General features: G+C 49.0%; 1 protein-coding gene across 1 annotated transcript in view; it reads right to left on the bottom strand.

The window, feature by feature from the left end:
* The window catches only part of ITPR1 (inositol 1,4,5-trisphosphate receptor type 1), a 293,300-nt gene that overhangs the window by 94,278 nt on the left and 183,230 nt on the right, over window positions 1-15,792 (bottom strand). The window contains exons 41-44 of the mRNA XM_074312232.1: window positions 10,432-10,467; window positions 9,210-9,257; window positions 4,156-4,288; window positions 1,983-2,173 (exon numbers count right to left, since the gene is read on the bottom strand). Coding sequence (XP_074168333.1) covers window positions 1,983-2,173; window positions 4,156-4,288; window positions 9,210-9,257; window positions 10,432-10,467 — 408 coding nt within the window. The remainder of the gene's footprint in view (window positions 1-1,982; window positions 2,174-4,155; window positions 4,289-9,209; window positions 9,258-10,431; window positions 10,468-15,792) is intronic.

Here is a 15,792-nt window from a genome sequence, read left to right as displayed (position 1 = left end):
CATACCTGTCACGCTGGGCCTCTGGGCCTCGTCCCTCATAGCCCAGCTCCGTGCCCAGCCCACCGTTCAGACCCATGGCTCTCCTTCAAAGCCCACCTCATCCAAAGCCTGTCAGCAGCTCCTCGCACAGGCATCGCTACTGAGGGTCCACGTGCGACAGCCCCTGCCTCTGGGGAGGCCCTACACATGCATCTCGAGACACCGCTTCCTGTGTGCGTGCAAAGGCATCCTGCATCGTCGCTAGATTTTCAATCTTTAAGTTTCAGGGATTTGTCAAATTAGCAAAGCTTTAAGAAAAACTGGGGCGGGAAGGGAATGACTTAGGGTTTCCAACTTCTTATTTGGCCAATTGAGGAAAAACCAAACCAGAACTGTCACCCACTATCAACACCATTTCATAAAAGATATTGGAGCTAAAAAAAAAAAAAGAAAAATGGAGAGGCTACAATCTCAGAATAAAATGGTCACAGTCCTTCAAACGGATTATCTGGTTAAGGAAAAACTCGCCACATTGCCCTCATTTTTCACCTTTGGCCATGCCTGGCGAAGATTCTCACCGACTGGCTGGCTCCAGCACCTGGAAAGCACTGCACTGCACTTCCCTAGTCGAGAACCATGTAGAGAGGAAGCACTCAATAAATGCTGAGGTCACTGATGTAGTTACTGGAATCACGTAGTTCAGAGACAGGGAGCGTCGCGGCCCCGCTTCCATCTCCGCACAGGCACTGGGCACCACGGACACAGCAGTGAGGGGACGACAGGCCTGGAGGACCCACCCCCACTCGCATCAGACTCACATGTGACAAATTCAAATGCCAGTCCCAACGCGCTACAACTCAGGAGCCCATGTGACGACCCAGACATGCAGTGGACCCTGCCATGGGCACAAGTCTCGACTTCGTGCTTGCGTAACCACGGACTCGACAGGTATGTGTCGAGGCTACTGGGCATTGAGGGTCAGGAGACGGGGCCACCAGAGACGCAGACAGGTGTGCCGATCATGCAAGGTGTAGGGCACCTGGCTGGAAGAGCGAGTGGGGGCTGACATCAACCTGTGCTCCCCTTGCCCAGCCAGGTGCCCTGGCCTGGGGCACACCTGCCCACAGCGAGAAACACCCTTTCCTAATTGGCACAAAGAACCAAAGCTTCATTAGTCCGGACTCTGGATTTAAATTCAAGACCAAGAACATGATGTCAAGTCAAATAAATATATAAGGGTGAACTGTAAGGTATGTACGTGATGTCAGGAAAGCTGTTATCAAAATACACGTACAGCTAAGGAAACCCTTATTCAGCGAGCCTAGGAGGACGAACGCATGCAGAAGGGAGTATTAAAAATATTTAAAGGAATCATTTTAATTGCCATTTCTACAAGAAAATTATGTATATGTTATGGACATTCATTAAAATTGCTTCTTTAAGGACTAAGTACTATTCTAGTATTTATTGTTTCAAAGTATATACCATGCCCAGCTGACAAAAAAAATCATCTACTTATCTTTGACTAATCTAGCCTGGCTTTTCCGTATTAGTTCATATTGGTTTGGTTTTCTTGAACTGTTCAGACAAAAGGCAGAGAAATTTATGATAATAGCTGCAGTGTCTAATGATATAAATTTTAAATCTGAACAGCACGCACAGTGGAAACTCCTTTCTGGTCATCTTGTGGTGGGACTGTCCATGATTGTGGATAAAAACCGTAAATATACTTCATCAGTCATTCACTGAATAAACTTTTATGGAGTACCTACTATGCCCCAGGTCCCGGGACAATTTTCTTTGCCCATCCTCCGCATTTCATCAATTTGCAATTGTGACTCATGTTTTGGAACCAAGTCTGAGTTAGGACTTGACTGACCATTGCAAGGGTTCGACAGAATTCACTTTTCAGAACAACAGAATCTGATGCTCTAAGAATGAGCTGTTACTCACACAAGAGTCTCGGCACCACCTGGGCACCGGCAGCCACGCGCCCTTCCTACCTGAATGGTGGTGTTGCCCCCTTCCAGAAGGGCGATGGCCAGCAGAATGCTCTCGTGGAACACTCGGTCACTGGACGCGTTCATTATGAGGTCGATGACGAGATTGGAGGCCCCCTCCTTGTCGAGGTGGCACTGAACCTCCGCCAGGCTCATCTCCCCCCTGCTCATGGCGCTGGATCCGGAACCGGCCCCTGGGAAGAGGGAATATTGTTCTTATGAACCACAACCACAGCAGCTGACGTTCACTGCGTATCACTGCGTAGCGACACTTGAGGCACGAATGCTTTGAGGGCATTGTCTCTTTTAACTTTCGGAACTACTCCCCGCGGAAGGTACTGATTATTAGCACAGAGACGAAGTGACTCGTCCGAGGAGTCCCACCATGTCAGGAGCAGAGATGGTATTTGAATGCAGGCTGATGAGATGAAGAACCGTACTTTTCCAGCGTGCAACCGCAAGCATCAAGCCAAGACTGTCCCTTACGTTAAAATACAGTGACTTGGGGCAGAGTTATTAAGAACCGCTTTAAGAGAGAAGCCAAACTTAAACACTTCTCTGAACACTCCTAAGAAAGCACAGGCTGTAAGGATCACTTCAGCTCTCTTTCAAACAAATCCATCCTAGCCCCAGACTCACCCTTCCACATAACGTAGCTGTTCATTTGTTCGTTCATTTATTCAACAGATATTTGAGCACTGGGCGTAGAGCCACAGCTGGGGGTGGGGGGGTGGGGTGTGAGCAGAACAGACAGAGTTCCATCCTCAGTGACCTTCAGATGACATGAATAGCCTTAAGAAGAGGGGGCTCTGCCCCTCAGAGGGATGGACGGTGTGTGTGGACAGTGCCTGTTTGAGAACTTGCATTGTTACTGGCAAAAACTGAACCCACAACGTACATGGGAAAACGGTCCCATCAACTTCCGAAAACGGAAAACCACCTCTGTCCTTCCCTGCAGAGATCAGCTCAAACGCCACCTCCCTCCTGCTGCGTCTTGCCTGTCTGATCCATTAGGTGTACAGTGCAAGATGGGACGCACATCTTTCTGCAGCTTCTTAAAGCAGAATCTGCCTCCGATGCATTTCCAACTGTCCTCCCCCAGCCCCCACCATGATGCTTCTCCAGGGCCACACATATTTGTTGAGTGACCTCACTACAGAAAGCAAAGAGGAATCGGTCTGAGATGTTGTGTGAACAAATTGTGCTTGAGAATCACTTTGGAACTTTTGGAGGAAAGCTGAGGTCCTGTTCTGGGGACGGCTTGAGAACTGCAGCTTCGCACGCTCCGTGAACTGAGCAGACATGCTTCAAGTTTTCATCTGGCGAGAAACCCAAGGTCCCTCCCCAGAAGCTGCTGGGATCAGTCTATTCAGCACCTGGTATTTCTGTGCTGCCTACAGAGCCCACCAAGCATCGCTGTAGGACAAGGAATCAGGCGACTCACATTTGTGCTTCGAGTACTGAGCTCCCCACCCCCTGAAAACCAAAACCAACACCCACAGTTGAGTCCGGCATCTCTGCTATTTCTACCTATAATTGTGCTTACGATGTTTTGGAACCCTTTAAGGATTTGCTTCTGATTTCCATATAGGGACTTTTTTTGGACAAAGCCCCATGAGAGTTTGGGGAAGCCCTGATGTTGGAATGAGAAACACTGGGTTCAAACTGTAGACCCCTCACGAACAAGATTCCATTTCCTGTTAAACTGGGGTAAGGACAGTAGCTACCACATCACGGGTAACGTGAAGGAGAAAGTGAGACAAGGCATGCAAAGGCTCAGGAGAGCCCTTGGTCCTTGATAAATATACAAGACCTGGTCGCTTCACCGTCCCTCACTGCCAACATCATGGTCACCTGATGGGACAACGTGAGTCTTAATGACCACGAGAAGACATGTAATAAAGCCAAGTTCCTTGCGTCATTCAGAAGTCACCCAGAAGGCACTGCATGGGAAAGAGGGGCAGCAGGCTTAGCCAATATCTAACTGCAGAGACATGTTTTGAGACAGACCAATGTTTTGATGGCAGACCAGTGACAAAACAGGTTGCTCAAAAATACACTTGTGCCACAAATGCATCTGTTCGAGTTTCGACCTGCAGAGCAGACAGACACACGCAGCTCTCCTGGGGGCACACCAGTTCACACGTGCAGCGGGTTAGCACACCACACAGCCTACCTCCTCCCCCAGGCTTGCTGGGTCCTCCTGGAGACAGCGGGCCATTGCCAAAGCTGGTGAGGCTCTCTCTTCTTCCTGAAGGTCTGATGTTTCCATAGTAACGGTTGACCAAAATTTGCCTGAGCGCCTCACCCTTAATTCAAACAGGATATTGAAATCAGGTTCTGAATTTAATGCATAACTGAGTGACTAATATTCAAAAAGCACAGGGGTACTCAGTTATAATTGGCTCAGTTTCACTCAGTGAAAAAAACAAATTATTAATAAAAGCATCTGGAAACTCTAAAGTTAACTTCTTTAATATTTTCTCAGAAAACCAGATCATAAAAAAAAAAAAAGCAGCAATCTAGGATATTAAATATTTGAAGCACTCTCTCACACAGTGATAAGGGTGGAACGTTAATTTTGAAGGGCAACTAACAATAACAAAAACAAACAAAAAAGTACCTTTGGGGTAAGCCAATAAAAATCGGGCAAATTGAAAATTTTACAGGTCACCTTCCACAGAGCAATATAAAAATGTTACTGAAGCACAGGGTTGATTCCCAAGAGCCTATGACAATATTAAGATATCTGAATAAGAGAGTGTGATGAAATAAGTTGAACATAAGCCTTTCTTACAGAAATAGTGGGCCAAGTGAAGAAGAATTATGCTACAGAAAATAAATTAGTGGCCGATATCAGGTATGTCAATCAAAAAATAAGCATCATGGAAGAAATAACACTTGCAACCATTTGCTTTGAAACAACAGGGGAGCTGGGGAACAAGAAAGGGTGTAAAATGAAACAACGGGGGGCACGAGGTGATAGTTTCGAAGCTGAGTTACAAAGGTTCTCAAAACTCTTCTGACATCTTCTGTGGAGATTTGAACATTTCCATAATAAAAAGTTTAAAAAACATAGACAGCAAAGGAGTTCTGGACAGGGGCTGTATCACTCTTCCCCACATCTCCAACTGAAAAACATCAACCTTTGTTCTCTAATCCTGGGGCAAAGCAGCACAAAGCAGCAGCATAGCCTCAGCTCTACTTCACTTGCAGTTATGCTGCGGGACTCCAGACCAGCTCCCAATCTGGAAGTTTCTACAAGCCAAAGGCTGTACGGATTTCCCCGACTCCTTCCCCGGGACAAAGCCGTAAGGCATGGCGTTGCTCTGGTACGTCATGGAGAGAGGCAAGTCAGAAACGTCTAGCAGAGAGGAGAAGTGTCAAAATCTCGCAGGTCTCTAAAACGGAGACTTGAGAGTCCTTCGAAGAGACTGCAACTGTAACACGAGTCAGTAGAATTTAAGGTGATTCGTTAATAAGCTCTGAGAATAGGTCTGGGGACTTCAAGCAAAGAGTCTGTGCAACAAGATGGGAGGGAGCGGGGCCCTGAGGGTGGCGGGGAGGCCAAGGGCCCCTGTGACGTGCCAGGGCGGCTGCCAGGTCTGCTCCTGTCTAATCCATGCTGCTGGGCAAAGACTCAGGGGACAAACTGGGATGGGGTACAAAAGAGTAGGAAGGGGGGGCTGATTTTTAAACGCAAGTTCAGGGAATTAAAAAAGAAAAAGCTCCCTTTTCCTCTCTTCATTCCACCTACAACTATGTCTCTTACTGTAGTTCTGCAAAGGAGGGAGTGTCTATCGGCTCAGGAAACTCATTTCTGACCTCAACCAACTGCGGATTCAAAGTTCTGAGAGTGCTTCCAACGGGGAAGTGATTTGTGGCGTTTTCAAATACGTTTTGAATAAACTGCCTTTAGTACAATATTTCTTCATGGCTTAGAAAACCGTGTTTTAGTAAAATGAGAACGTTTTGCTGCTGCTCAAGGAGTCAGTACCTTTACAAACCCATCAGCACTCCCCCAAGCTGTCACCGAGAACATGGTGATTTGAAAGGGTGACTTCACAAGAGAAACACTGCAAAGGAATTTTCAAGAAAGCCCACTAAGAAAGAAAAAGGGGAAAGAAAAGGTCACCCCCATGTTGACCTTGAAGGTAAAAGGAGACTAAATGCGATTTCCCCTTTTCACCTAGTGATGCCTCTAGCTGATGGTCTTTCAGTAACATGCAGACTTTGAGCCCCCAAGAGGGAGGGTTGGCAGCAAACCATCCTAATGCTCTGATCCCCTTTGACCCAGGACATTGTTTGACAGATGCCTAGCTGGGGTGAGACATGGAAGCTGCAGTCACAGAAGATGGCCCATGGAGCCATCACGGCAAGAAGAGGGGAGGTCACAGGGTGGAATGGCCAGGTGACTATGACACCCCCCCCTTTCAGGGAAGTCCCCACCAGAGCCCTGGCACTACTGTTCCAGAGGCCGGAACCACTTGGTTAGACTTTCTGCTCTGTGTGGTTTTCAGGGTCACTGGCAGGACCCTGGACACTTTGCAATCGAGGAAGCAGGAGGTAAAGAAAGGGACATGTGCCATCCAGGAACACGTGGGCACCAGGAACAGGAACTTGTGCAGCCTGGATGCCAAACCCAAGTTACAAAGGGATCTCACATCACCATGTTGCCTCTCATTCCCCAGAAAACCCCTAGCAGTTACCATAGCAATGGATGCAGCTAATGGTACATTTTTTCCCCCCGTAAGAGATTATGAAATGTGCTCATGGAAAACACACATACACACACAAACACACACGCCACCCCACAAACTTATTTTTTCCCCCTTCTTAATTATAAGGTTTTGGCACATATTCACCTCTACACACCCAAAATTTTAAACTGCAAGTAAAAAAAAAAAAATAAAGAAAAGAAAATCAGGGAGCATGTGGAATTTTTTTTTTAAAAAAAGAGATTTCTTAGGTAAAAGGGGGCAGAAAAAGAAAATGGATCAGCATTACTAAAAGTTATACAAATCCCTAGCGTGAAAACTTAGATTCAAGGTGAACGGTTTTTCTGAGCCAGTGGATTAATTTAGGAGAAATTAAAATCTGAAGAGAAAATCCTCCCTAACCACCTTGATACAAATCACCCAGCAGCACCCAGCTATTTCCGGGGAGCCAGGCTGAAAAGCCTGACTGCAGAGAAGGAAAAATGGCTTCCCAAATGACGTCACTTCTTCAGGTGCAATGTTTGGCCACGCAACCCTTATGAAAAAAATAATACTAGTTTTTTCCAGCAGTTTACACCTACAATGTGCAAGCAAACGTCAGATGCTTGCCTCTGATAAGAAATTCCACACACGTTATTTATTACCTAAGACTGAGAAAAGGCAGAGAGTTTCATTTACAGCATGTGTCATGTTACAACACTGCCGTGGAGTCACAAAACCAGGTTCCTGCCTTGCAGCTCTGTTCAAAGGAGAGTTTCGTTTCTATCAATGACACTGGTGGCTAAAGAATTGTGTGGGGAACACAGCCGAGGGCTGAATCAGGCACCAAGGAGTTAATATTGCCCGCAAGCAAAGGTGAGAAAAAGTGACCTTTTGGTTTCCCAGGTTCTAGCCACTTAAAAATCCTGCACTTGGGGAAAGATCAGGAAAGTTAACCCCCATCACAGGAGCAGTGAGCTTTTCACACCTTCTGAGCCTTTCACGCCTTTGTCAGCACTAAGACAGGGCCTCAGTTTAAAAATACCATCCTTTTCAGTAAACCACTGAAGCGTCCCCATTGCGAGGTGAGTACACGACAGACAGTGGTTAAGGCTCCTCACTGTGGTCCAGCTTCAGCTGTTATCATCCCCACTTTACAGCAGAGGAAACGGGGCACATGGAGGCGAAACGCCTCGCCCCATTCACACAGGTAGGGCCTCACACAGGTAGGGCCTCGCAAAGGGAGACTCGACCCTGCTGTAACCACACACCTCAGGCAGAGTTCAGTACCATGTCTCCTGGGGGTGTGGGGCGTGAGGCACCAGTGTTTCTGACACCTAGGACAGTTGAGGATGGGAAATGCATGAAGGCCGTGTGCCCGTGGTCCCAGCTGCTGGACATGTAGGATGCTCGAGGCGAAGGGCTAAATGCCAACCTCTTGGGAGTTACTCTTTGGTCATTGCCTGGGAAATCACAATTTGCCAGACAATGAACAGGGTTTGGGACGTGGTGGCATGGGACAGGGGCTGGCCGTTTGAGCAGAACCACTGGCTACCCGTTTATCTCAGGCATAAATCCTCCGGGACACGGACAATTCCAATGACTGCTCACTTCCTAACGCCGTGACACTGGGGAGGGCACCTCCCCTCCCCAAGACTGTTTCCTCATCTGTGAAATGGGGATGAAGGCTGTGTCGCTGAGTCAACATCAGCAGTAAAATCGGTGCGTTAACATACAGAGAAGTCTGAGCATAGTAGTCAGCACAATACAGGTGCTCAGAAACCCAGGACATCGGGTTACCTTCCAAACACAGGTAAGGTGCAATCAGCGCCGGTCAGCGTGCTGACGACATACACAACTTCCTAGAAAACAGCCTCAGCGACACACAGCACCTTAAGGAAGTATCTGCCTTTGGCCTGGGGATTCCCTCCCAGGAACCTCTCCAGAGGCAGACACACCTGCTCATTTCCTGCCCAAGGTCAAAATCATAACCCACTTGTTAATCTGTGGAACTTTCGGCAGCTGCTGACTTTCTGAGACTTTCAAAGAAAATGCTCAGATGTCATAGCGCATGATGACAGCTGTACGCTGAGAAGGACCCGATGACAATGACAGTGCGTGTGTGCTGACATGCACCCTCACGTGTCAGACAGTGGGCAGAAGGAAACAGTAAGTCGATTTCAGGGATAGGTGCTGTCACTAGGACACTTGCTGTCATTTATACTTTATTACAAATTATCCACAGCGATCATCAGTTACTCACAGAGCAAATAACTTTAAGGCTTTGCCTAAATAGCAAGCCAGACAGAAGACAGGACCTGGGAGCCTGACCCGGGCCCTGTCTGGAGACTGGCTGGGTGCTGTGCTTAGGGCAGGTGGCTAACAGGGGGAATTGTGGGTCTGTTTGATTTATACAAATGGCTGTGACTGGTCCTGAGCCAATGAACGCTTAGCCATATCGACAACAACAAAAGTGTCTTTAGTCACAGTGTGTGGCTGAGCCAGCACCCAGCACCCAGCACCACGTACGTACCCTTTTATGGTCTTCCAGTTGCCTCAGGGGTGGACTCGCCTCCTGCTCCTGCCAAGCACGCAGAAATTCCATTTTGAGTGCACACTAGGGACACTGCCACCATCAGCATCCATCACAGACACACAGCGGGCGCTCGCAGGCAGCAGAGACTCACACGAAGGGGACGGGACTCCTGCTCTGCCTCAGCTAAACGTCAATGCCCCATCACTCTGCACACGGTTTGACAGGCAGCCCGTCCCCCAACCCTTGGGCACTGCTGGAAACGAGCGGGCATGTGACTTTGGTCAACATTAGTTTTTTGCCAAGATTATGAAAAGAAAGTTCTATATTATGTATTTTTACAGGAACCCCAAGGGGTTATAAGGCAACACTCAACGGGGCAAGTCCTTCTGGCTCAGATAAGCATGCCCGCACAGCACATGCGTGAGGACGTCACTGGGACACAACTGAACACACACAGTCATGGGACGCTGGCTGTCCCCAGCAGCAGTGCACGGCATGCTAATCAAAGCTGCCAACGACAAAGGGCCCTGGTCGGTGTCGCTGCGGAGCTGCCCGCCCACCGCAGCTCTGCCAGTTGGTTATCTGTTTGGTCCTTAAGGTTCCCAGACTCTTCCAAGCGCCGTGCACCGCCTTCTGGCTTCCACCCCTGCGATCTGAGACCAGCTTCTGAGAGCCAGTTTGGATCCTTGACAAGATGCCTCCCCAAAAAGCTTCTCTATGGCTTGAGATGCCTCAATTAATTCTAGCCCCTCATTTAGTAAGTGTAGCTACTGACAGAGGACAGACCCCACCGTGGAAACACAACTCTATGGGCAGCTTTCACCAAAACTGCACCTTCATCCCCCCCCCAGAACCTCACGCTCACATGATCTTGGCACTGGACTCAGAGTCTAGTTCATACGGCAACAGAAAGGTCTTGGCATTCCAGAATTTCTCAACAGAACCCCTCAAGACGGAGGGGACAGCTCCGGGTGAGGGCCTGCAGAGAGCCACCCCCTCACCTGCGGGGGGCCTTGGGTTCAGCTCCAGCTGCTCAGAGTGTTTGTTGCTGCCCCCAGAGCCACTTCAATTACAGCAACAATCAGTTCCCAGCCAGGCCAGAGACCTCCCCACCTCCTCCCACCGGGACAGGCACGTCTCCACGACAACTCAGACACTTAGGACAAGCGAGGAGCACCCATATTTGCTGGCATCACAAATATCGGTGAGCAACACACACCTCTGTGGAGTTCTCAGGGTCCGGAGCTTGTGGCAGCTGGTTGGGAGTAAAATGAGGCAGGTTAGTTATGGCACGTGCATCCTGCAGGCCACACAGATGTCCAGACACCAACATTCAAGGGCGGGACACAGAGGACAAGGGGACCTGGCTGTCCCACCTGTGAAGGGGCCTCAGCGGCTGAGGGGAGAGACATTCTCTGTGAAATGGGACTGAAGGTGCTGGTGCTGGGAGAGACAGCGGGCCCGAGATGGGCAGACATGCCAAGTCAGGAGAGAAATGAAACCGTCTACCACGACCAAGGAGGAAATCTGTCTTTTAAAAAAGATGCCCAGGGAAGAGCCACCTCACATCTGTGTTTTGTTCATCCAGAGAGAGGAAAAGTGAGATGCCGCACCCTCACAGAGGCTCGGAGAGGGAGAAGGGGGTGGGTGATGGCAAGAGGGGCCCTGGGGGCAGTCTGAGCCGAGAACACCCTGCACCACCACCCTCAAGACAAGCATCTTCCCGGGCTCCCCTTCTCTGGCACCCTGTGCCTGCCTCAGGTTGAGACCCGAGGCTCTGGACTCCTGCCCCTCCAGAGTCCTGGGCAGGGAAAGGGTCAGCCCACCGGTGCCTTTCCCGCAGGAGCACCCTGGACTGGGTGCTCTGGCCCCACTCCTGCCACACAATGAAGACATCCCCTCTTCCACCTTCCTCGATTTGATTATTTCCAACCCATATACCATGTTTGCCTGAAAATAAGAGCGGGTCTTAGATTAAGTTTTGCTCCAAAAGATGCATTAGAGCTTATGTTCAGGGGCTGTCATCTTGAAAAATCATGCTAGGGCTTATTTTCTGGTTAGGTCTTCTTTTTGGGGAAACACAGTATGACAGACGAAGATGCCGCGAAGGTCACTGTGAGGGTGCGTGTGGCGACTCAGAGACAGCGTGGCTGGAGAAATGTCCACAGCTCCACGTGGAGACAGTGCCACGACTCTGTCCCCCAGAGGGCACGTGCTCAGAGCAGGGAGCTGATGTCAGATGTACCCACCAGGCCCCACCCGCGCCGCCGGGACCCAAGTCACGCACCAGGCGCGGCTGGCTGGTCCAAGGTGCAGTCTGGGGCCCCAGAACGAGGCCGAGGCTCACGCTGCAACTCAGTGACCTTGGCCTCCTTCCCGGGCGCCAGCAACGCCGCGCAGCCCGAGGCGAGTGTGCGGCGTGGGGAGGCAGGTGCTGTCTGATCCCCAAGATGGAAAAAATGTTCTTCATCTAAGACTTACTATGTAGCTGAATGACTTCTTTTTCTTTTTTCTATTTCCCCACAGGTAAAATGAAGTCAAGATACAGGGGATCTTGTTAAGCACGTAGGTTGAGTTAGTTCCCCAAGGACGACGAGGCACATGTGGAGGGCTGCTCACTCGGTTCTGGACAGAAGACCTTTCAGACGGAGCGCAACCCACTAGCCTCAGGCAGAAAATTTCTCTCTGGAGAGTTTAGCTTCCTGTGGAGTGGGGGGCACGGAGTGGGAGGAAGGACAGGTGTACAGCAAGCAACACAAAACCGGGGAGACGATAGAAACAATATACTGGTCCAAGGATGTACCTCAACTCCATCCTCACATTCTGTACGCTCTGGGCTCAAGAATGAAAACCGTGCAAACATTTGTGCTGGCTGCCTTTGGTGCAAAAACGACACACAAGAAAAGGCAGAGTTAAAGCCACTGCCCATGCATTTTAGAGCAGTGAGAGATATCGACGGACGGAAAAAAGTATTATCTTCTATTTGCATTGGCAACATGCCCACCAACACATCCTTTATACTGAGCTGATGAGGACAAAAGAATTGCAGGTCCGGATTTATGGTAGGAACCCACAGTCCCTGCCAATCAAAACAAAAGCTGACGGACACGAAGAAGATGGAACTGGAACTGGTGTCTCTTTCCTTTTCATTCTCTAGTATGAGATCTCTTTGTCCAAAGAAGCGTCTTGAATTCTTTCAGAATGTCACAGGAAATAGAGCCCGTTTTCAATCACTCAGAGATGAGTGGTTTCTGGGCTGTTTTATGATTGTACTGACACTCTGTGGTCTCCCCTAAACTGCTGGCAGGCTTGTTTTTAAAGTCCTTCAACTTTTAAAACAAAAATTAAATTTATTATCTTCCTTCTTTGAGGATTGCATGAAGCCTTTTGAAACAACAGACGATCAGCTTCAGGAATCACTGTTTAAACAGAAGGACCACGTTTGGATGCTCTCCTCTCACAGGAAGGGCTGGAAAGCCCAAGCGCACTGGACGGGGGTGGTGTAAGCAGGGCTCACGCAGGCACTGGCTCTGTGCGCCCCTCCGCTGGTCACCAGCTCTGGCTGCCCCCGATCAGCAGCTTAAGGAGACCACAGCAAACAGTCTGTGGGGCTCCTTGCGGCTAAGCCGCTAAGTAGTGCTGGGTGTATTGCAGCAATCCTCATTTCATAACACCTAACAGGCATGTTCTCTCAATGATACAGCCCGCGAGGACATGACATGAAAAAGGCCACAACAGCCCTGGCATATAATTTGGTAAAAACACCCAAGAGCCTTTACTAGCACTTTCTGCTATACTTCCTTGAGGGTAAGGTTATTTTATGGCAGTAAGTTGCAATTTTGAAATATATAAGCATACTAATAAACAATACCGGGGGTGCCAAAAAGTGTGTACAAGTGGACACTTTGGTCAGTGTTGCTCAAGCAGCAGTTCGTCGTAATCAGAAGTGTCCGGACGCTGATGGTAACCACTCTGGGCACCTCTTGTAATTGCAGAAGTCACACGTGACTTGTATTCATCTTTTGTTATCGGCATACATTGCGTATCACAATTTTAATAGTTTTCCTTTCTCAAAATGTGTATACATGTTTTTGGCACCCGCTGTATATATTCAAATGAGATTAATACCTATGTAAATACAGTATGTAACACCCAAAGCAAAAGACAATGTTTCTAAATGACTTTTCTCATCACAGTGTTACTGTAGAAGGTAACTTTTCCATGAAAGTGACCCTCAGTGGCTACACAGTAAGGGAGAATGTTTGGAGAAAACGGGCGAGTCTCAACCTCGTAAGTCTCGCCTCCTCCCACCTAAGTCCCGGGATCAGGGGTTGACACCTCCGGTCAAGGCGAAGCCTCCCAAACCAACAGGTTACTGGCGATGACCTGACAGTGCCTGGTTTTGAACTTGGAAACCAACTACTGCCCCCTACTGCCTCTTCCTAGGTCTCCTCTGACCTTCAGTCTTCCCAGTGCTTTTAGACAAGGGCAGCAAAATGAAACTTAACAGAAAAAAGATTTCAAATGACTGGCTTTGAAATAGAAACTCATAAAGAATCTCAAGTTCCTGAATCCCAACGGTCTTTCCTAGATGAGGCCACCAGTCATGACTGTGGTACTTGAATAGCAACTAGATGTGTGCATATAAGACACTGACGCACTCCCGTTCAACACATAATGCTCTTAAAATTTTATCAAGAGAGGGCATTCTACTGTAATGAAGAAAATGACCTTTTGTCATTCTTAAATGAAAAGAAGCCTGCAGACTTCCTAGGGTTACTATTTCTGGGGTATGACAACAGCACCCACTCCCATCCATCCACCCCTGCACCCACTCGCTCCATGTGTGCCTGTCACAGGTAGCACAGGGCACAGGCAGGCAACCACCCTTTGTTTTCTACTCCCTTCAGCATGAGCCCCTCTACCACCCCTGGGCTTGACAAGTTTCCTTTGAAATAAGATGTCTCCTACCATGGACCACCCCAGCAGAAGCTGAATGCAGTTCAAGAAACGTATCTGTCCTGTAGATCGAGTTACCAGCACATCCAAGGGAGTTTATAGCCTCTCATCCCCCTGAATTAGTCTTTAGTTCCCCCTCAACCACTCATAACCTCAGAGGAAACAAACAAACAAACAAACAAACAGTGAATGGGCTTGCAAGTATGTTTGCTGGGCCTTGCCTTTGCTGGGCCGAGCCTTTGAAAACCCACATTAAGAGAACAGAAACCCTTGAAAGAAAACTGAGCTAAAATAGAACTTATCTAGCATTTTAGCAGAACATTAGATCACATCTGCTGCCACAATGCCCCTTGCTAATGGCATCTGTTTGTAGAAACAAAATAGGAAGTAAAAATTATTCAGTTTCACCTCTATTTTATAGAACAAGTCCATCAGAACTCAGCAATGAAATTCATTTTTTTAAAAAAAAGCATTCTGACTTGACTAAATTATACAACTTCAGTCATTTTGGAATAATCTCAGGGGGGAGGAGAGAGGGAGAGAGAGAGGGAGATAGAAGGAGGGAGGGAGAGAGAGAGAGGGAGGAAGGGAGAGAGAGGGAGAGAGAGAGAGGGAGGGAGAGGGAGAGGGAGGAAGGGAGAGAGAGGGAGGGAGAGGGAGAGAGAGAGAGAGAGAGAGAGAGAGAGAGAGAGAGAGAGAGAGAGAGATCCCCAGATTCCGCACTAGCTCCTGGGTCCCCGTGCTGAGCCTGCCCGTTGGCTCTGCGGTCGCCAGTGTCTAACAGTAAACAGCCCCACTGCATTTATTGGCAATTACTGCTGAAGGTCACACAGCAGCATAGGCCTAAATTCCAGGAAAAAAAGACGCCCTTATGTAACTGCCGCCTGAATACTGGCAGGTGCCCAACCCAGCAGTCGCAGCAAAAAGTAGGACACCACCGCCCAGGGTTGGACGTCATGTGAACGCCCCCTGAAGGTGAAATTTAATAATTCTGTGCTTCTCTCCTCCTCTTCTCCCCCCTGAATTTTACAAAGGCATCCTTTGCTTGCAGAAGCAGCTCGTGGTGGGAGCTGACAACTCAGCAGGAGCGGGCTGCAGCTGCCCTCAACACGTGGCAACGTCAGCCCTGCTTTCTTGCGGCAACACAGGAGGGTGAGGACGCTGGCTGACACCGGTGGCTCTGGCCGTTTCACGGTTCCAGGTGACAGTGATTAGATGGGGATCATGTCACAAACGTGTACAATGCCGCCTGCCCACTGAGCCACCGCACAGGCGACCTAACACACCGTTCTTTCCTGACACACACAGGAAAACAGGTGCCGCACGCTCCGCCTGCCGGGCTGAGCTGTGTCTGCTTCCTCCAAGCCAGCCCTCTGGTCAGCGCAGCACATCACCAGTTAGAAAAGTGGCCCTGTGGCCACCTGTGGGGCTATGCACTGACCTCCCTGCTTAGGTAGAGGTTCCCCAAATGACAAGGTCCCATGACCCTGTGTACTTCACCTTTCTACACCTCTCAGGGTTGATGGCTGTCACTTAACATTTCTTTGTATACTGTCTGTCACCCCCTAAACTCCAGAAAGGCAGACAACATATTTGGGGCACCAGTGTACCCTGATCCCCT

This window comes from Rhinolophus sinicus, linkage group LG10 (genome assembly GCF_036562045.2).
Source record: "Rhinolophus sinicus isolate RSC01 linkage group LG10, ASM3656204v1, whole genome shotgun sequence".
In the NCBI taxonomy this organism is placed as follows: Eukaryota; Metazoa; Chordata; class Mammalia; order Chiroptera; family Rhinolophidae; genus Rhinolophus; species Rhinolophus sinicus.
Note: the sequence above shows the minus strand (reverse complement) of the source record. Positions and strands in the feature narration are given on the sequence as shown.